At 35.9% G+C, this 20554-nt stretch overlaps 2 protein-coding genes across 3 annotated transcripts in view; one reads left to right on the top strand and one right to left on the bottom strand.

The window, feature by feature from the left end:
- The window catches only part of Adss (adenylosuccinate synthetase), a 111841-nt gene that overhangs the window by 58270 nt on the left and 33017 nt on the right, over positions 1 to 20554 (top strand). The window contains exons 3-6 of the mRNA XM_081730654.1: positions 8576 to 8706; positions 9574 to 9722; positions 12068 to 12273; positions 15456 to 15610. Coding sequence (XP_081586780.1) covers positions 8576 to 8706; positions 9574 to 9722; positions 12068 to 12273; positions 15456 to 15610 — 641 coding nt within the window. The remainder of the gene's footprint in view (positions 1 to 8575; positions 8707 to 9573; positions 9723 to 12067; positions 12274 to 15455; positions 15611 to 20554) is intronic.
- Positions 1 to 20554, bottom strand: part of LOC145664209 (cyclin-A2-like) — a 246270-nt gene that overhangs the window by 213427 nt on the left and 12289 nt on the right. The window contains exon 1 of one of the 2 annotated variants that reach the window (XM_081730657.1): positions 11265 to 11318. The exons of the other annotated variant lie outside the window; for it this stretch is intronic. The gene's annotated coding sequence lies outside the window, so the exon portion shown is untranslated. Of the gene's footprint in view, positions 1 to 11264; positions 11319 to 20554 lie in introns of those variants that run through there. 2 annotated transcript variants of the gene reach the window in all.

The raw sequence follows: 20554 nt of genomic DNA, 5'->3' as shown, positions 1-20554 counted from the left end.
GAAGCCTATCTCTTCATGTTGAACGAATGATGTACTACGTTACAAGCAACAAGACAAGTTCATTGTTTATAACAGGGGTTGTGAAAACCCAGATTAAAAAAAAAAAAAGTTTTATTGAGCAAAACTGGTTTTATTAAATTTTCTACTTACACTTAAAGCTGAAGTCCTACTTAAAATTCAGTTTAAGCATTCATGTACTATTGTACACATAGAACTATGAAATCCCTTGTCGCACAAAGGGAATCTCTGAAGGGTACTCATTTTGCACCATTGACACTCGCATATACATATTTCGAATTCTAGAAACAAGGAAGTAGACAATTTTTTTCGGGTAACAAAGGGGTGAGTGATCATGATATGGAATAGAACCTCTGTTACATGCAGGATTTGAATTCATTGGGCATAAGATTCATTTAGTTTCCCTCAAAACACGCCAGGCCCTTAAATAATACCTCAGTCACAAGCTAGAGTTAAAAAAAAAAAAGCTTTATTAAATAGACTTTTAAGATAAAAATGTACTTCTCAACTAAAATGTTGAAACTTTTTTTTTTTTTAAATCGCATTTCCATTTGTCAGTTTGCTTCCATACAATAGATTTTACAATTAAGTACCTTTGTAATATAGATAATCGTACCATATGTCACATACTCCACCAGATACGTAACAAAAATTCGGAAATTTCCCGATCTCCTTTTTAATGCAACTTTTACGTTTTTACGTGTATATTTATCCAAGTGTAGGATTGGACAAATAGAGATATAGACCTTTAGTAATTTCCTTTTTTAATTTTGAGCGAGATAAGAGAGAAAAAGGTATGATAATCATAAAGAAAATTGAGGTTTCAACCGATTTACAAGTTTTATTGCCCTTACGTGCCGAAAAACTGCTCGTCCGTTCGCTCCGATGTAAAGGTTTTCACCTGCACCTTTCAGCGTATAGAGACTAAATTGCAGGTTTTTATAAGATTTTATAGGCAGGTTTTTCGATTTTTTTCCTAGCGCCAAAATAAGGATAGGTTACTAAAGGGTATAATTCAGAACATGTGAGATGGCGAAGCGGAAATTAGTCTGTTCATTGGAGGTCGCATCTTCCTTATCAGAAAACAGATTCAATCATTGAGGAGTAGCGAGCATGGAACAGTATCGAGTGCAGTCAAAGCGCCCAAATGTTCGATTCTTAATAACCAAAATATGTCCAAGATTATTTTTCGTTAAAATGTGTGTTCGATAAAGCTAATACGATGAAACGTAACTGTAAAGTTTTAACCAACTGAAAATTTCTTTTGTTTGACCAAAGACAGAAGTTCTCTTTACTTTCATTATCTTTTTTTTCTTTTTTCTTTTTCGCGGCGTGCAGGAGTTTGCAAATTGCTTTCACGACAGATTCAGCGAAAAGTTTGGAAAAATAGATTTTATGGATACAATTTAAATTTTGTTTGCGTTTAACTGCCACGACTTTGTTCACACTCAATGATCAATGAAACTTTCTGATATAAGGAATCAGTTCTAAAGTTTGTCTCTATATTTTATCACAATGCTGTATTTTGTATTTGTGTATATATTCAGAAGAGATGTGATTTGTCATAGAAAGGAAACGTTGTTTTTGAAAAGTAGGAAGAGGCTACATAAAAAAAATATTGTAGTCTATTAGGGGAGTTGCGGTGTTATTAGATGCCATCCAGTTATTTCGGATATTGATCTAACGGTACGAAAACCCATAACATACTTTACTGTAACTAGTTGCCCAGGCAGTCTTCGGCCCGTTGTACACTATAGGCTAAATTAGTGCTTAATTAAAAGCTTTTAATTGCTTACATTAAAGGAAAAAAGTGTGCCTACCAACCATCCCAAACTCTACACCATATTTATACAATTATTCAGAGCAGTGGTCGAAGTGAGGCGGTTTGCGGTGGTATACCATACCGCCTCTGGTTCTTCAGTGATGAAGGCATACCGTCTCTGTTTTTCAATGATTAAAACACACCGTCCTGGAAGATAGATGCTAAATACCTTTAATAAATGTATTTTTATACATAGCAATTGACAAATAGCTTTGTACGTAAAAAGATTTTTCATTTCTTTTGTAGAAATAATTTCTAAGCTGACAACACCGACCTTTTTCCTACCTTTTTGTTTTTAAAATGAAGTGTCTTCAAAGAAGTCAGTGTTGAATTCAGACATTTTCACCCGGGAAGGGGGGGGGTTGCTTTTCTGTATTTTTGCAAGAAAGCAGCATATTTAACAATTTCATTTATTATTATTTCCTATATTCAGTAGTTACTGTTTGTTACAAGTTTTTAAAAAGATTTAAATTAACTCAAATATTTTTTGTCCTAAAACAAACATACATAGGAATATCTTAACAATAAGTTATGATTCTTTCTCACACTTCTGATTCTAAATCAAGCATATTAGCCTTGGTTTCTTCACTGTATACACATCAATAGTTTAGTTTACGAAATCTTCAGTAGGATTAGTGCCCGTGTCATGGAAAATCAGCGCCTGGGGCGAGAGTATACGACGGCACTTCCGTACATATGACTGAGGTAAACAGACCAGCCGCGAAAGGTGAGAAAATTTTAAAAAGTAAACCCTGCTTTTCCTTGATTTTGAGCAATTTTTATTACTTTTTTCCTTTCATTTTATATATGTGCACATGTGTTTCATTCTTCTTTTCCTTTCCTTTTCTTTCTTCCTCCCGAATTTTGTGCCCTTTACTTCGGCGCCCGGGGCCGTCGCCCCGCTTGTCCCTCCTCCATGGCACGGCACTGAGCAGGATCTTCGTAACCTTCAATAGCAATCTTTCACTTATATACTCCTATTATATTGATAAATTCTATATAAGTATCTAACCCAGGAGGGATAACTGTTCTTTCCTGATCCCTCTAAATGACGCCCTCTAAATCTTACCCTTTAACTTATTTATTTTTAGTTAAATAAAGGTGTGTTTAGTTTAACAATCGTAAAACACATTTACGTCTGTTACTTCCGATGCGAGAAATGGGATTTAGGCGCTCTATTTCAAATAATGCAAGAACTGAAGTCTGCTGACATCAGAGATCATATGGAATTATCGAAAGATCTTCCCTATCTTTCCTTTCCTATCTCAGTCTGTGCTAGTGCTACCTACTAATATATAATATAAGGCGAGAGTATAGTACCTACTAAAATACAAACCTTTCTTCAACAGTTAACAATTTCATGTTCTGCCAAACTCGCTCATAGCGTTAAGAAACACAGGTTTTATTGACTTTGGTATTCTATCTTAGATGTTACATGTTCAATATTTATATAGAATGGGTTTGCGTCATTTATATGTATATTGAGAGATCGGATTTCTTCTGCACGTGCACGGAAAGAAAAGCAAATAATTGGGTGAAGTAATTTCTACATGTTGTGACTGAAATTTTGGGAGTTTCTCCGGGGGGGAATGAATTTTCTTCGGGGGGATTTCCCCCGGGCTACCCCCTGAATTCATCCATGAAAGAAGTTCATCTTGTTTATATTTTGATGTGCCATATTAAATTGTTTCTTATGTATGTGCGTGTCTTCTTGCCTTAATTTATAGAGATTGTTTTGAGCATTGGCGGATTTAAGGGTTGTCTGCGGTGGGGGCGGACCTTCCGGGGGTTTGGAATATTCCTCAGTCGAGTGAGGGTCCGGGAGTTTTCCCGCAAGAAATTAAGACAAAAACTCGGTTTTTGAGGATTTTGTATATAATTCTCTATATTACAACATAAAAGAATATTCTTTTTATTTTTCCACAAAGTTGTTGGCTGGAGATCGAAGTCTCTCCATGCCCTCCCCCTTTCGCCGTAACTACAGAGAAGCTCTACAATGGTTTTCAGTCATTATGTAAATAGAAATGCAATCTTTTAGGCAACATACCCTCACTGCATTTCAATATTTAGATAGCCGGTATGTCGAGTCAAAATCGCAATCAAACATATCGCCTTTTTTTTCACTTTGATTCAAATGCTTCACTGATTCAACACTGATTCAAAGGCTTCGTTATACATGTAAGATAATGCAGGTGACGACATCTGTTAGCGCAAAGCAGGCAAGCTATGGCACAGGTAGTGACATTAATAGCGTGACACACAGACCGAGACGTTATCCGGTTATAGTTAACGTCAGGCAAGTAATCGATAGGCGGAGATGGCGACATTTATTAGCGTGACTTTATAATTAGGATATACTTTGTAGAATGTACCCAATTTATCAAGTGCATTGCATTCCACCTTCAATTAAGAGAAATATTAACTCTGTTCGTATTTTTAATGGAGTGTAACCAAATTGTACCTAGTATCACGCATTCTTCCTTTAAACAGTTGTTGACTGCATAAATAGAAAAGGTGGAACAGAAGACTTGTGAAGTTTGCCAATCTGATTCCGAGGACTGGGCAACGCCCCAAAATGATACGACACATTGAGAACATAGGCAGGTGTAGCATAAAGGAAACAAACAAGAGAGAAAGAAAGTTAATCTGTCTAAACTTGTACACGCTCATGCAGAACACGAAAACAGTAATAATAATCAAAAGAAAATGAGAAGGAACTAATTAATTACTGGATGGTGATCCTTTTTTCGCTTAATCGCTCTGCGCATAAAATTCCAAAAATGTATTAAAAATTACAATTGATATTAAATAAGTGTGCGCGTACCTCCGAATTCTTTGTATGTTTTGTTCAGGGAGATACTAGAAGGATTGCAGAGCACTGAAGTTACCATTTTTACCCGTCATGCCCAAGTCTGTTCATGAAGCTCATGACTTGTAACAGGCTAGTGGGGATTATAAGTGCTAAGAAGTCATTGTGCGATAATTTATCACAAAATCCCATCACTGGGGAAACACAAAGCATCGGATAGAAGCTTGAGATAGATCTCACTTGAAGCAGTAAGTTCTGTTATTGTTGGAAAGAGCTTTAAAGCAGTCAGTATGTCAGATCCACTAAGGCAACCGCAATCAGGATTTGGGAAATTCATGGATAGACATTATAGAGGCTTGGTATGTTCGAACATAGGTATTAGTCTTATTCAACTACTATTAACATCTATTCGTGGGAGAAATATTGTATGTTAGCAAGTGGAAACTCAAGTTAGTTACTTTGTTGTAAGGGACTCTGAAAACAAATACTTCAACATTGAAAGTAAGACTTTGCAATGACATGAAACAAGAACTAGTCAAATCGGTGTTGCTGGTTTCTATTTCAGTCCTTATGTTCAAAAATATTGTACGGGATATATTTTCCCCTTTTATTATGTATTCGACATAATCAGTTTCCGGGGGAGCAAGTTGGAGATTGAGTTGTTAATTTTCTATTGAAGAGGCCAAGTATTATTTTATTTTATTTTATTAAGTTATTTTAACCAAATGACGTAGTTTTGTCCATCAGAAGTTTAAATTTAACAATGCATATAAGGATTTATTTCGAAGATAAACTAATATTTCTCCAGTGACAGGAAACTTCGAATTCTTAATTACCTGTGGTCAGTTTATTCTTACTAGTTGAACCTGCGCTCTCTACACAGCGCAGCATTCACATATGAGCATGAATTTCCTTGTTATTCCTCACATCTGTACATGTCCCTTTACAAACACAAGTGAAAGAAGTCTTAATAAAAATTGGCAAGAAATACCATAAAGGGGAGATTTTTTTTCGATTATTTTTTCAAAATCTCGCACCGTTTGCAAGATTTGAGCCTACTTCCGGTTGGAGTTTTTAATTCATGTATGATCGGTGTTTTCTTTCTTTCTTGCATTCAGTATGTAATAAGCAAATACATTACACACACAATTATATCAGTGATATATATAATATAATATAACTTTATATATATATATATATATATATATATATATATATATATATATATATATATATGGTGTTCTTTGTGTAAAACACTCCAAACAATGAAACAAACGCCTGAGAGGGTATGAAACCCCCATAGACAATTACGTTATGTTGGAATGTATAATGCTTAGGATATGATGCTTTAGGTTTTTTTTTTCTAATTTTATCACTTCCAGTGTACCCGTAAAAATGTAATAAATAAATAATGGCCATGCTTTTTAAATATTCAGTCAGAACTGGACAATCTACATAAAATTGGCAATCGATCAGTGAAAACGTCATATTTCTAGAACCTGTAGTTTCCGAGATCTCATTGTCGAAAGGATTGGCCACAAACATATAAACGTCCACAAACGTATAATTTAAAAGAACTCCAAAGATGGCAGAACAATTCATTTGCATTGATTTTTGGAAAAAGCTTATTAAAATACAAAGGCTTTGAACAACAATTTAAAAAGAATAAACTTTATGAAAAAAAGGTCTATTTAAATAATTTCTTAGAGTACACACACTTAAAAATATTTGTTTTTATTAAATGTGAAATCAAAGGTTTGAAATCCAAAGTTATAGGTTGGAGCTCAGGCGCTTTTGTTGCTATTGTAGCATTTTAATAGCTAAATACTCTTTATATTAAACGTTTCTGTTCAGTTAGTGCGGTTCAGATGTCCATTTTACATCTGGTGACAAACAATTCTCTGTAACGCAACCAATGAATGAACCGCCATGGGGTGCTCAGTTAGTCAGAAAGCAATACATTTTAGAACAGAATTGTCTGAAAGCACCAAGGAGAACACACAATTGTGAGTTTCCTTCACGAGTTCAAATAGGATATTTCGCAATCCAGCCACGAAAAACATCAAAATTGCACGTGGCAGGAGTAGTGAAAAAACACGCTATTTGCTTTTTTTTTTTTTTTTTTTTTTTTAAATTCCGTGCCAGTGACGTAACACTGCAAAAGTAGCCCCAAAACTACCGACCAGCATAATGTTCTGATGAATTTCTCAGCAACTACGTGAAAGTAGATCTTCAGAAAAGTGTTATTGCAATTGAATACGAGTTACACACCATACCACTGTCATTCAGCGGCTCTGCGTAATCGATAAGGATAAAAAGTTGAATTCAAGGGTGCCATGTAAGTTGGTACCGGTTAACAAGGATCAGTATGAGCGTGTGCAGCTCTCTGTGCGTACGGATTAACTGGGAAGGTATCCTGTCGTAAACAGCCAAATCTTGTTCCTAACTTCGTGATAACATTGGGGTCTTACTGACGGGAATGTAGATGCTTAAAAGAATGTTAGCTTACTTTTCTGTCAGAATCAAATCTTCGATGACAATACAATATTTTCTCATAATTTTCGCTCTAGTCTTTCGTTTTAATGTAAAACTAATTATTTAGAAATAATTACCGAGCACCTTCTGCTTATACAAACTAATCCCTCACGGAAGTTCAGGCAGTTGCAGATCAATAGTTCTGTTGATTTTTTTTTTTTTTAATGAATTAATCCTTTCCGTAGTAGGATAAAAAAGACTATTGGCTTCCACAGCAATTAAAAGTGTTTAATAAATACCCCCCAAAAGGTTTTCAAAAAGCTTAAAAACCTCTTTTATGATGCACCAGAAAGGAGAATATGTATAATTGGTGGGATATTTCAGTGTTGCCTTATTACCAAATGTTTAGTAGAAAATGTACTACACCTAAGTCCTAAGAAAATTCACAAGTCCTAAAGAAGATTCGGGATATGGAACTCTGTGAGAATCTATTGCAACAGTATGCTTTGGTCATGATAAAATAGGGCCCAGTCAACATTGAATCGTATAATCCATCAGAAATTGAGGCTGTAAATGGTCTGCAAAGGCAGTGTACTATGGTTCATCGTGAAGCGAAAGAGCAAGGGCAAAAGGTTGTAGAGCGCTACTGAAAATTGGTTTGACAATACACGAAGCATAGATTTACCTAAATGACTAGAAACGTTTAGGCCATCACTTTAGAGATTTTCGTGAAAATGGCCGATGTAACTTCGCAGGTAAATGCAAAGAAAGCTTCAAAAAGTTTCATAGTTGTTACAGGTTTTTGCTACAGAGGGAAGCTGGTCAAAAAACTCAAAATCAATCCTGCTTATTACCAAAAACATCTATCCTCATTTATACAGACGAAATACCAGCATTGTATGCCGACGACACCTATCATGTGGAACTGCACTGGGACAAAGCTTTAAGTTCCACATCCAAAACGTCGCCGGCATTCTACCGATACATAGCAGCTGGAACTGGTATCCATGCTATACCCCGTTCAAAGATATTTCCGTCAACAGTCTAAATGTTAGTCCCATGAATTACTGTGCTTTTGGAATTCTTAAACGGCATCTGTTATCACACAGGTTTCGCACAGTAAATGTCCTATGAATAGCCTGCAAGCAGGAGTGAGACATCCGGCACAGCTGCAACGAAATTTACTTTAATAGAAACTTTGATTTCGTGCATTAATCCATATTGGTGGCCATCAATTCGAGCATGATCGATAAAGGTGGGGTGGAATGTCTCAGGTAAGTAATAACTTCAATTAGTTCGGATGAAAACGGATCAGCCTTTATATGTTTGAAGGACATGATCAGTATCTTATAAAGAATGGTGAGATACAAGCAAGTGTTAACATGTAACATGGATTTATTATTAAAGAAAACATAAACATGTTTAACAAAATATATTTTCCATCTTCTCAGGTAATGGTGTTGTAGTGCATCTGCCTGGGCTGTTTGAAGAATTGCAGAAAAATGAAGCCAAAGGGTTGAGCAACTGGGAAGATCGGCTGCTGATTTCAGACAGAGCACATCTAGTATTTGATTTTCATCAGGTAACTAAATTTTTAATAATTGAATGATGTCGAATAATTTAGACGTTAGTAACTTGGTTTTGTAACAAGTCTGCCAGTTGTAGAAGGCATGTAATTAATTCTGTTTGTAGTTATTTTTGTATTTCACAACATTTTACGGAGTTAATAAAATATTTATCTATATAAAAATAAGATTTACTTTCAATTCAGTTACTTTTATTCTTTTCGTAACATAGTTTATTATATAAACTGAGACACATTCAGCTCATAAACAAATGTCAGACAAATAGCTCATGCTCAACTGGATTGTACGTGGTCTGCATCAACTTCATCTATAATGTTCATAGCAGGGATGACCAACCTTTTTCAGATTTGAGGGCTACTTTTCATTTCATAAATCACTGTCGCTCTACTTACCTATTCACTAGCCTGCTAAAGGGAATTCTAAAATTATATATACAGTATGACGCAGATCACTGCAGGCTACCTTTCACGACTTGCGGTAGACGCATTAGCCAGCTCTGGTTTTAGGATTGACGTACAGCCACGTTGGGTTGAAGTAGCTCACCAGTCGCCTCACGATGTACGATGATGATCAGCACTGAAAATGCTGCTTTCCACTGGGAATCGAACATGAAGTTACTCGAAGTAACCATTCAGCAACAATATGCACTTGATGGGAGCTGCTTACAAACACCATTTTTATAGATTGATGTGTGATTAACATCCGAAACTGACCGCTGTAGTGCCCATTTGTGTACTTCATTTAAGCACTTTCTCAGTTGTTGATGATTTTGATTCAGCAAAAGAAGTCAAATCCAGCCTGTGATTAAATTAATTTTTATGTTGATTGTTTTCTAAAAAATATTCTGCGGTTGCATTTTACAGAAAGTTGATGGACTGCAGGAGATGGAGAAGGGCAAGAAGTCCCTTGGAACAACTAAGAAGGGAATAGGACCTACCTATTCGTCGAAGGCTACACGCAATGGAATCAGGATAGCCGATCTCCTTGGAGACTTCAACCAGTTCAGTGAAAAGTAGGTTACTACTACAAGTAGGTATATTGCTAAGAAATTTGCATACTATCTATAAATATTCTTTTCATATTCATATAAAAATAGAAATTCTTAAAAATTTGTTAGTTCTGATAGTTTTTACTCCCGTGGAAACTGTTGATGACAGTGTACAATTGAATTTAAAACTTCGTATACACAGTGAATACATAACTTTTGTTAAACACGAACTGTGGCCGGTAGTGCAGATTCTAGCTAAATATTTCCAGGCTACCAGTATTCGTAATTTACATTTATTTGGGAACTAGGAATATTCAAACAGGGACAAATGTTTCTATGTAGCTTATTAAAGTAGTTAATATGTATATCGTCAAAAACTCGATGAAACTAAAGTGAGGGAGACATTGAATTCATTAAAAGATAGCGAGAGTAGGAGAACAATTGTAAATATGTAAAGGAGTAGAAAACATGAGAAACGAGTAGGCACTAATTTTGCTCTTTATTGTACGGTGATTTTCATGTACGGTGTTCTAAATTATTCACTTTTCGTTTTTCTATCTTAATAAATAGTTCTCAGTAATCGAGTAAAACGAACATACGACGAATATATTTTTAATGAGGCCAGATAGTAATACTATATAAGCTTACTCTATTCACTATCATACAATCATGTTTCTAGTTGAAATTTCTTACAGCAAGGTTGAAATTGTTAGAGTAAGAGATAAGTTTGCATTTTCACATTAGAAAAAAATCAGTAATAGCGAGTTGAATCAACATGATTCAACGGTATGTGTGATAATTCGGTTTTGATTCCATTTTATTTTCCTCCAGACATTAGTTGATATACTGCAGCTAGCCAAAGAACCGTATAACCTCCCTGCTCAGCGAAAGAAAGAATACCTTCGGAATAGTAAACTGATTTGGAAGTGCAGCCTTCTGTAATCTAAAAAAGAGACTATTGTGCAACAAAAGGAATACCTAATTTATTTTAATAAATTATTTATTTATTTTGGTCTTGTCAGGGGGTGTACACTTTTTGTGCCAGCTGATGGTATCAATTCTGACTAATATTTCATTTAATTGATAGTTGCCAAGTGTTGCGTAAGTTGATGCAGTGATATTTGTCTTTGGGGGAAATTTATTTTCGTATTCAGATTCCTGCTTATAAAGTAAAAGTATACAATTCAAAACATCATGATACTTGAAGATAGTTGTCATACTCCCCTTCTGTGTGGGACAATTGGGTTCAATTTCCAGTGGGAATTCATGTGAGTCGGATGATTCCATGTGTCTTAATACGTACAGCCTCGGTATGGAACCTTAAACTCTATACCAGCGAACCAATCGGAAATAGTTTTGTTTGATATATTTCACCAAATCCTTTTCATTAAACAGATCTCACTATTCTCATTCGTAATTGTGTGGCACATACTTTTGGTCGATTTGTAGACTGATGGCTGTTGCTCATGATGCTGGATTTGTATCTTTAAGTAAAATTAGCTTTCTAACGTGAATGTTGTTCATTAAAGTATCAATGATTTAGATACGTTAATTTAGAATACGTACCCACCAAGTTGGTGCATCTATAAATTAAGCTTTGAAGATCGACAAAAGTGGAAGAAACATTTCCAAGCCAAAATCTAAAAGTGAAAAAAAAATCCTCATTAGTCCCAGGACCTGCCGAAAGGCAGAATACTTAAATAATAATAATAATAATAATAATAATAATAATAATCCATGAATGTATTTTTCTTTTTGAAAGACCACTTAAATAGGGTTTGCAAAGTTCAGAGTGGAGAAGATAATATTAATGCGGAAAATATTACAAATAAAAAATAAAAAGTTTGGAAAACTTTGAGATCATTATGGTTTCTCGGGTGACGGTAGATTGAAGATGCGCTGACTTTTGTCTTCTCTTAACAAATATAGTTTATTACGTGAAGGTTGCTTGTCAATTCCTTGGTGCTTGAAGGTTCCAGAAGGTTGCTTGGAATCTTGTATGATAACTAAAGGTTCTCTGCGTAATTATTTAGTATTTAAGACAGCTTACGAAATAGTTTGTATTGCAAATATATTCCCCATTGTTAACGAATGTTTCTTATGAAGGTGTCATAATGTATGTGACGGCAAGAAAACGACTATATGAAGCATATATATTACTTTGCTGAATAGTCTTATGTACTTCTTTAAAAAATGTGTAGAGAAATTATTATAGTTGTAATATCTTTTAAAGTGTAAGAATAGAGCTGATACGCGTAAGCATCTTTTAATCTTTTTTTTTTATGTTACCGTTTTCTTTGTTTCGTTTTCTTGACAATGAAACAATAATTAAACTGTCATATTACAGCTATTTATTTTGTTAAAAATAGATTCCGTACTTTGGTTGAAACATACCAGCGCATGTTCCCCACCCTGGAAGTGGATATTGAAGCTGAATTGAAATGTTACAAGGAATATGCAGAGCGAATAAGACCGTTTGTTGTGGAGACAGTGTCCTATCTTCACACAGCTCTCAAGAAGGGACAAAGGATCCTCGTTGAAGGAGCTAACGCTGCCATGTTGGATATTGATTTTGGTAAGTAATGCTAATTTTTAAAATCATAATATTAAATATAAAATACTACACATAAAAATGAATATCCAGAAGGAAATCATGTGGGACCAACGTATTTGTGTGAGTTAGTGGTAGAGAGTTGTACATGCGATGATCAACATGGCGCTGTGGAGACAGTAAGAAGCGAATATTAACCATGGAAACTAACTTACAAGATTATGGCAGCAGTTAATTTGCCAAAGTAGTAGTCAGGTCTTTCCCGCACTGCAGATAGATTCTGAACGTTGGAGATATCAGGACCGCGTAAGGGAGTTCAGTTAGTACAATTATCGGAAAGTCATCCAGGGCGTGCTACAGGCCTGCGGGAGGTCGCATGTTTATTCCGCAGAGTCGCTTAACATATACATGGAAGTGTAGCGCCATTAGTCTGAGGAGGGTGCACATATGCGTCGCCTAGTTTGAATTACTGCTGCATACCATGCATGCCTGGACGTCTACAGCTACGAGATATAACTTCTGATCACACTACAACCGTCACAGGTTAGGAGTAATAGTTAACCCAGAATGTGAGCTAGAATTATCTACAGCCGTTTGTAAGACGCAGTACTACGATCATGAGTACCGTTCGCTACACTTGCATCACGCCTTGCCACCGCGTCGCGGGCTTGTCGCGAATGGTAAGGCCAATGAAGCAATCGATGACGGTCGTATCATTCTGTGTTATAATGAATCAGTTCTAGCTTGGTGCCAGTGGGTGAATATGACATCGAATGGGTAAGCGGCAGCAACACAGAACTAATGTCTGATATCATCATTGGAACCATAGCTTCCTATGACTGTTCGCCTCTGGTGGTCGTGCAGGAAACATAACAGTAATGCACAATACAACCAAGCCGTTCCTGCAGAATCAAAGAATCTCTTAACCATGTCCTTTCACATACCACACTCGTTACTCGATGCACTCTCTAAGCGGTATATGCCAATCTATCTTGAGCTTGCACTATCACCAGACATATTCCAGTTGAACATGTGGGGGATTCAGTTGGACAGTCTGATCCATTGTGCAATCCTGACAAGCTTTACTTATTGCGCCACTAGGTGAAAGAAGTATGGACCGCATTTTACGAGGTTACACTCTCACCCTTCAGGGTTTGCCCAACTGGGCCCAGCCTGAAAAAACCCACCGGGTTTTTTCGGGTTGGACCCACCTGAAAAAGAACACTTTAAAACCCACCCGGGTTTTTGACCTGTTTGTTAGTATATTATTGGTACAATTAAGGTGATCACATTGTAAGTGATTTTCATCAGATTTTAGACTTTCCTTGGGCGAATTAGAGGCTTTCACGTTAAGATAGACAACATCATTCAACATACGATCTTTATAAAGTTCTGAATGCACTGAATGAATTTTTTTTTTTTTTTTAATTACCGTAGCTTGAGATAGAACAAATTAATGAATGGATTATGCTGATAGCCTGTTTGAAGTAAAATAAACAATTTTGTACTTTAGAAAATATTTTCCGTCCCGTGAATAGTGTGCTCGTCGATTCGACGACACGGAGGGCGTTATCACTCATACGTTTGACGGGTTTAAGGTCATAGGTGTCGGTGCTAATAGTACATATGTAAATGCATTAGTAAAACTATTAGTATTATTTCTTACCTTTGATGTAAAATACAAGTTTCTTTAACTAAAATTTGGTTTTCCAACAATAACAGTTAAGTTCAGTCATTTGTTCCTACTCTTCAAATAATTATTCTGTAGAATCAACACCAGCAATAGCGTAAAAATTCTTGTCAAATTTAAGAAGCTTAATGCTTGGGGTTCCGAATACTATGTAACGCTTACTATTCAAGTGCTGAGTTCAAATTTCCGTACAAGTGGGAGTTTTGATGTACACGCCGTGAAAGATGTGCTCGGGATATTAAACGCAGAAGGATCGGAAATGAATACTTCAACAATGAAACTATATATATTTTACGCTTAAACCTGTCATACGTCCCGTAAAAAACAGGACAGACCCGTTTTTGGGCCCGAGTGTCCCGCGTCCCCGTAAATTTAGTCGGAATAGGGAAATGTCCCGTATTTTAACTCCGTTCCATTTCTGCTATCAATATCAGCTTATTCGAAAAGTGAAAAACAAAACAAAACAAAAAAAAAAAAAAAAAAAAAAAACTGACATTGGCTGGAAACCCTGTAATTAGTGAATGAACAGTATGCTGTTGCATGTAACAGTTTCGAGGAAGTTATTACACCACCCTGTTCGACTTGATAGCGAGCGAAATTTGCAATGCTACTTTCTCCATTGCACTTTATGGAAACTCTGATACTCTCCGGAACATTATATATATATATATATAAATTGCTTTGAGTGTTTCTACATTTACAGACACAGGGAAGATGACTGACCTTTTCTCCAGCAACACATTAGATAAGTTAACAAGTTTCCCGTGAGAATACATGCAATTTAAACTCCAAACAGTTTGAAAATTATTTTAAAATTAAGATTCCATTACTTTCACCCTTTATACATTTAAATCGTGAAGGTCATAGAATTATGTCAATATTAGTATATTCAACGATTTCACATTTGCAGAGGAGCGAAATTTCTTGCTTTAGTCAAAAATAGCATACAGGACTGTTTTTGGAACCAGTAGCATTTGAGTCCAATTGATTAGTTTTCAATACTTTACAGTACTAAACCAAATGTAAATAAAAGAACGTAATAAAATTAACTTTACTTTTTGAGAACTGATGCAGAATATTCAATTCTAATTCATTGAAAGCATTGATCCACAGAACAACTATATTAATTAGAAAATTATAGGGAAGCGGATTCTCATAAATTAAACGAGTATTTTTATTTTGAAAATCATGTAGTTATGTGGCCAAAGTTTTTTTTTTTTTAATCTTCCTCAGTTTCTGAAGGTCTAAAAATTAACATAATCTGCATTATGTTAATTACAAGTTGAGTAGATGTTAATCGTAACAGCAGCACGTTATGTAGTTCATGCATCTTGGACGCAAATTATCTCGGAACAACGACGTGTGGTCGGAAGTTCTGTTTCGTAGTAATTATAATACAATGGTTGTTATTGGTCTTGGTTGAGAACATTTCTTTTACTTGTATGAGATCTCTGTATTTTCCCTAAATTCTTTAGAATACGAGGAACTTGACGTTTCATTCTTCAAACTTTTATAGGAACCTACCCCTACGTAACTTCGTCCAATTGCAGTATCGGAGGAGTGTGCACAGGATTGGGTTTACCACCAAAGAATATCGGTGATGTGTATGGTGTAGTGAAGGCATATACAACCCGAGTTGGGGATGGACCATTTCCAACCGAATTGAAAAATGTAAGTAAAAGTTCGTAAAAAATACTTCCAGCGTATGTCAAATCATAAAAAAGTACTTAATGAAATTTAATTGTAGACTTTACGTTTCTCAAATGCAGCCACCAAACACACATTGCATCTTTGAAAATCATGTTATTAATTTCATGTTTGTTTGTCTTCATATTATGAGCCAGTTCTTTTAACTATTATACAGAAAATAACTGGGATTTCTTACAAATTGATGCGACGTCGCTGCAAAATTGTTTTACAGACGCGTTCTTCACTTGAATCCTAAGAAGTGTGATGAACTAATATATTTACAGTTCATTTACTTTTTCCGGTTGTATGAAGATTCCCTCAGATTGTTTTTTTAATAACTTACGATGGTGTCATTCATAAACTGGCAAGATGTGAGGTCTGAGTAGCGCAAGCATGGTAAGCTGGAATCCAAGTTTAATTCTTGGCCCAGTCTTCAATAAAAATAATAATAATAATAATAATAATAATAATAATAATAATAAAAGACTATTTTGTCTTGCAAATATTTCTGGTGTCCTTTGTTGAAAAGTAGGGGTGGAAGGAAATTTTATCTTGATTTCTGTTAAGTCCTGAGCGTGTACAGGCGGGTATATATTTATTATTTTATACTTTGTTTGCCTCTTTACCTCTCTTGATTGGTATTTTTTATTTAGAGTATATTAGGGGTAGTTTAAATTAGGAGAAATAATTAATTATACTATTGAAAGCACAAACATTAACACTTATACAATAAAGCAATTACGATGACGCTCAGACCCTATATTGTTCACTATAATAAATTACTATAACAGAAACATAAAGTACAAATCTTATAAATGATATTCAATCAAATAAAAGTTATAATAATTTTATTTCTATTAAAAGAAATAATAATTTATTATTATTATTATTATTATTATTATTATTCAGTAAATTCGACTATCTAACCTAATGGGGAACAGCAGATCAGATAACAAAATAGTCTATAGATCAGAGTTTTATAATTACTCACCTCTTGCCTACTTATATCATGTACCTTTTTTTACACCAAAACCCGCTTTTATTCATATTTTCTGATATCTTAGTACAGACCAGTATTTTATAAATGTTCCTTATGTACTGTATTGTTCAATACAAAAATGTATTACAGAAGAAAGCAAGCGAAGAATAAAAGTATTGTATCTATCTTTATTATAGGAAACATAAAATGATGTACACTTGCATTATATACAATTTTAAAATGAAACATTAACATAAAACGTAGGCCTAAAGCCCTAAAAAATCAAAACTTAGTTTTAGTTAAGTCTTTAATAGAAGACTGCTTGTTCTTGACAACGTTACACTTTTAGGAAAATGTTGAAAATCGAGTTGATCGTTTAAAAAAGATCTTATTTAAATAAGGAGCATTTTCTTCCTTTCTTTTTCGGAACTACATTTGATAGTCGAAAATCTGCTGTAGTAGTAGTAATGGTTGTAGATTATTATTTTAAATTACACTTGTAGAGGATATGATTCGAAAAAAAATTCATCCATTTATAATGTATCGAATTCAACAGTCGTATGAGGTGGTATCAAAAAGTTTCGAGACTAGTTCTGTTCACAAGAAAGTACGTTATTTATCTACGTTTACACATTATCACCTTCAAAATAATCACCTTGTACACCAATACAGCACTCCCAGTGTTTCTCCCACTACTGGAATGTGTTCTGGAAGGCTTCTTCTTTTCGAAACGTATCCTGCACCTTCTGCGATTCGTGCTGAATCACAGCAATGTTGTCCAAACGGTGACCTTTGAGCTCTTCAGTTTCAGGAAGATGACGAAGTCCGTAGGAGCCAAATCTGGCAAGTAGAATGGGTGCGGAAGTTCTGGTGAGAAACTTGTGTGGAGAGCACGGTAACAAGGTGCATTGTTGTCGTTGAGTAGCCAGTTTTTCGCGTCTACAAATGAGATTGCTTTCGCCAAATGTCCTCCCTCAGATGCTTTAAAACTCGGCAGTAGAACTTGCTATCGACCCTTGGGGACTAATTCGTGATGCACAATACCGCAAATATCCAAAAAGACGATAAACATGCACTTGATCGAGCTGCGGATCTTTCTTCCCTTTTTTGATCCTGGAGATAACGGGCCCTTGCACTGTGAAGATTCTCAGAGTCGTACCCTCCGTCACCGGTGATGATTCTCGACATGAAGGGCGGGTCATCCATGGCATGGTAACTGAGTGTTCATCAGATTTTGACGCGATGTTCCTTCTGTTCCTAGATCACGAGCCTAGGGATGAACTTGGCAGCAACACGGTGCATGTTCAAATCACACATGAGGATTGCCTGCACTGTTCCGTATGACACACCGACAATGGCAACAATGTTGTGGATTGTTCTCCGACGATCCTCATGCACAAGTTGCCGAATGGTTTTGACATTTTTGGGTGTTGTGCTCGCTGAAGGTCGTCCTGATCTCTTGTCTTCCAGTGATGTTCTTCCGCTCGTGAAGCGCGCGTACTACTCAAAACACCTCGAACGATTCATTGCAGCATCGCCGTACATTTGCCGAATCATGTCAAGCATCTCTGTGGCGGATTTGCCCGATTTCACACAGAATTTCACGTTCGCTCATTGTTCTAACTTGTTGGCCATGATGAAATCGCAGACTTAACGCACACAACGCACGTGGTCAGAATAGCACCAGCTGCACAGCTCTCGATGTACACAAGATGATGTCTCGTGACACACTAACTTATGATGGTTAGTACTCCCTGTGCCTGTGCGTGCAGCCTTGCCCTGCTATCTGTTGACATGTTAAAGAATTAAAGTGCTTTCAAAACTAGAAACAAATTGACGTTTGGAAAAGCACGTGATACGCTGTTGCCACTTCGTGCGCATCCTCGTAAGTCGTCAGCTGTAACTGTCCTGAGAATCTTAACGAAAAGGAAAATCTCTAAATATTGGTTTGGTTGAATGAAAGTGTATGATTGTCGTCTCAGTTTGTGCATTTGGGAAGGGGGGAAGAAGCTATTTTAGAGTTTCCTTCTGAAAACACGTGTTTACTAGCGACAACATTGGAATATTAAGGTCTGTTGCCAAGGAAACGCTCCACCCACTGTTGCTAAAATGACATTTATGATTCGGCCCTCGCTGAATGACCACAATAACTGTGACGTAGAGTCCCTTCAAACCAAATTGCACGTGTTTTTGAGCTGTCAATTTGTTTCTAGTTTTGAAAGTACTTTAGTCTCGAAACTTTTTGATACCACCTCATAGATATTTATTAATATAGACAGTGAGTTGTAGTACAGTTCATATGGTCTGAATACTAGGAGATTCGGGTTCGATTCCTGGTCGTCACCCATTTCCAACTATTGAATTACAACATCCTGAGCGGGATTCGTATATTTGTTTGTACTACAGGTACTTCCTTAATTTTTCGTTGTCAAGTCAATGAAACTAAGCTGAGAAATGGGTTTAAAACTTGTTTCTAAAACTAATCTATAGTAATAAGTTACCTATTAAGGAGTCACCTAGAGCTACCAAATTTCATACTCAAATATATCTTCACCAGTCTTAATTTGCGTGCAAAGCCCCTTTTTTCGGGTTGAGGGGAAGATAGGCAAAATTATTTACGCACGGTTCTGGGTATTTCTAAGAGTACCTTGCCCATATGTAATCAACAATACAAGTTTCTTATGATGATAGAACGAGAGAATAAAGGTGCTCTTTTTGTTATTTATTTCATACATTTCTTTATCTTAAAATATTTTGCATAAGCCTTATTCTTCCCATGCGAATATTTTGCTTAAGCCTTATTCTTCCCGTGCGAAGAACTGGCATTTCAACTAGTAGCTAATAAGAGGGAAATGTCTGAGTGCTCCTAATAGTTAGGTCCCTTTAATAAATGTCATTGAGTGATTGCCTGAAGCCAGTAGATGGCACTAGCGTGCAGACAATTCGCAAAATTAAAATTATCATGATGTAATTGCAAGCATATTTAGATTTGAGCATTAATGTTTGTGTAACCGCAAGTTAGACCTACATATCGGTTAAGAGATAATCATTGTATAACAGTATACAGCGAGTCGAAGGCTTGGAGGAAAAAAATAGCCTCTAATAATAACAAAACCCCAGAACTGTATCCCGGACGACACAATGATGCCTCTCACGTGGCTATGACCCAGGAGCGTATGTAGATCCCCTCCCTCCAGCCGTGGTCAACACCTACATTTTGAAGAGCCTGCCTATATCTAAATAGCTTCCAATCTAGTGTACTGTTGTTTAAATAGATGTTACTCTAGTTCTGTTTTATGGTTGTACAATAGGGTGTTTACTACCTGAAAAACCTGGAATTTAACCAAAAACTTTGATCTTTCTAAATGCTACCATCTTCATTACATATGATTACAGGGGCTTACGTTTTGTTAGTACGAGGATGGCAACCTGAACTGAGTGTCATTGCTTGCACTTGATTGTAACAGAGTTACTTTTATTATTTATTTATTTATTTATTTACTCTTTCTCAGAGTTCCCGCAGACCTAGAAAGTTTTCAGGTGGAGTTTCTATCGATATTCTATGTGGCAGTTTGAAACATACTTTTCGTTACAGGTAGAACTCATGTATTATAGGCTGCCTTTTCTCATTTTGATTTACATATATTGATAAAAGTATAGTGATATCAATATTTGATTTCCTAGATTTTAAAATTGGGAAAAGCAAGACTACATTTCGAGAATCGTGGAAACACCATGGCCGCTAAGGCAAAATAGAGACTATGTAAAACTGAATTTGATGTTCCAAATATGAGAGCTTGCTCGTTGAAATCTCATAAGAAAAAAGAAAAGAAAATAGCTGTTAATGCAGTGTGGGAGTTCGCGGTTTACAGTTTTTCGTGTAATGCTAATAACAAATAATCTGCGTCTACGGAACAGGTGGCTGGCACATCATAATCTGAACCCGT

This window comes from Thermobia domestica, chromosome 11 (assembly GCF_964235325.1).
Source record: "Thermobia domestica chromosome 11, izTheDome1.hap1.1, whole genome shotgun sequence".
NCBI classification, from domain to species: Eukaryota; Metazoa; Arthropoda; class Insecta; order Zygentoma; family Lepismatidae; genus Thermobia; species Thermobia domestica.
The sequence above is the reverse complement of the archived record's forward strand: the minus strand, read 5'-3'. Positions and strand labels throughout refer to the sequence as shown.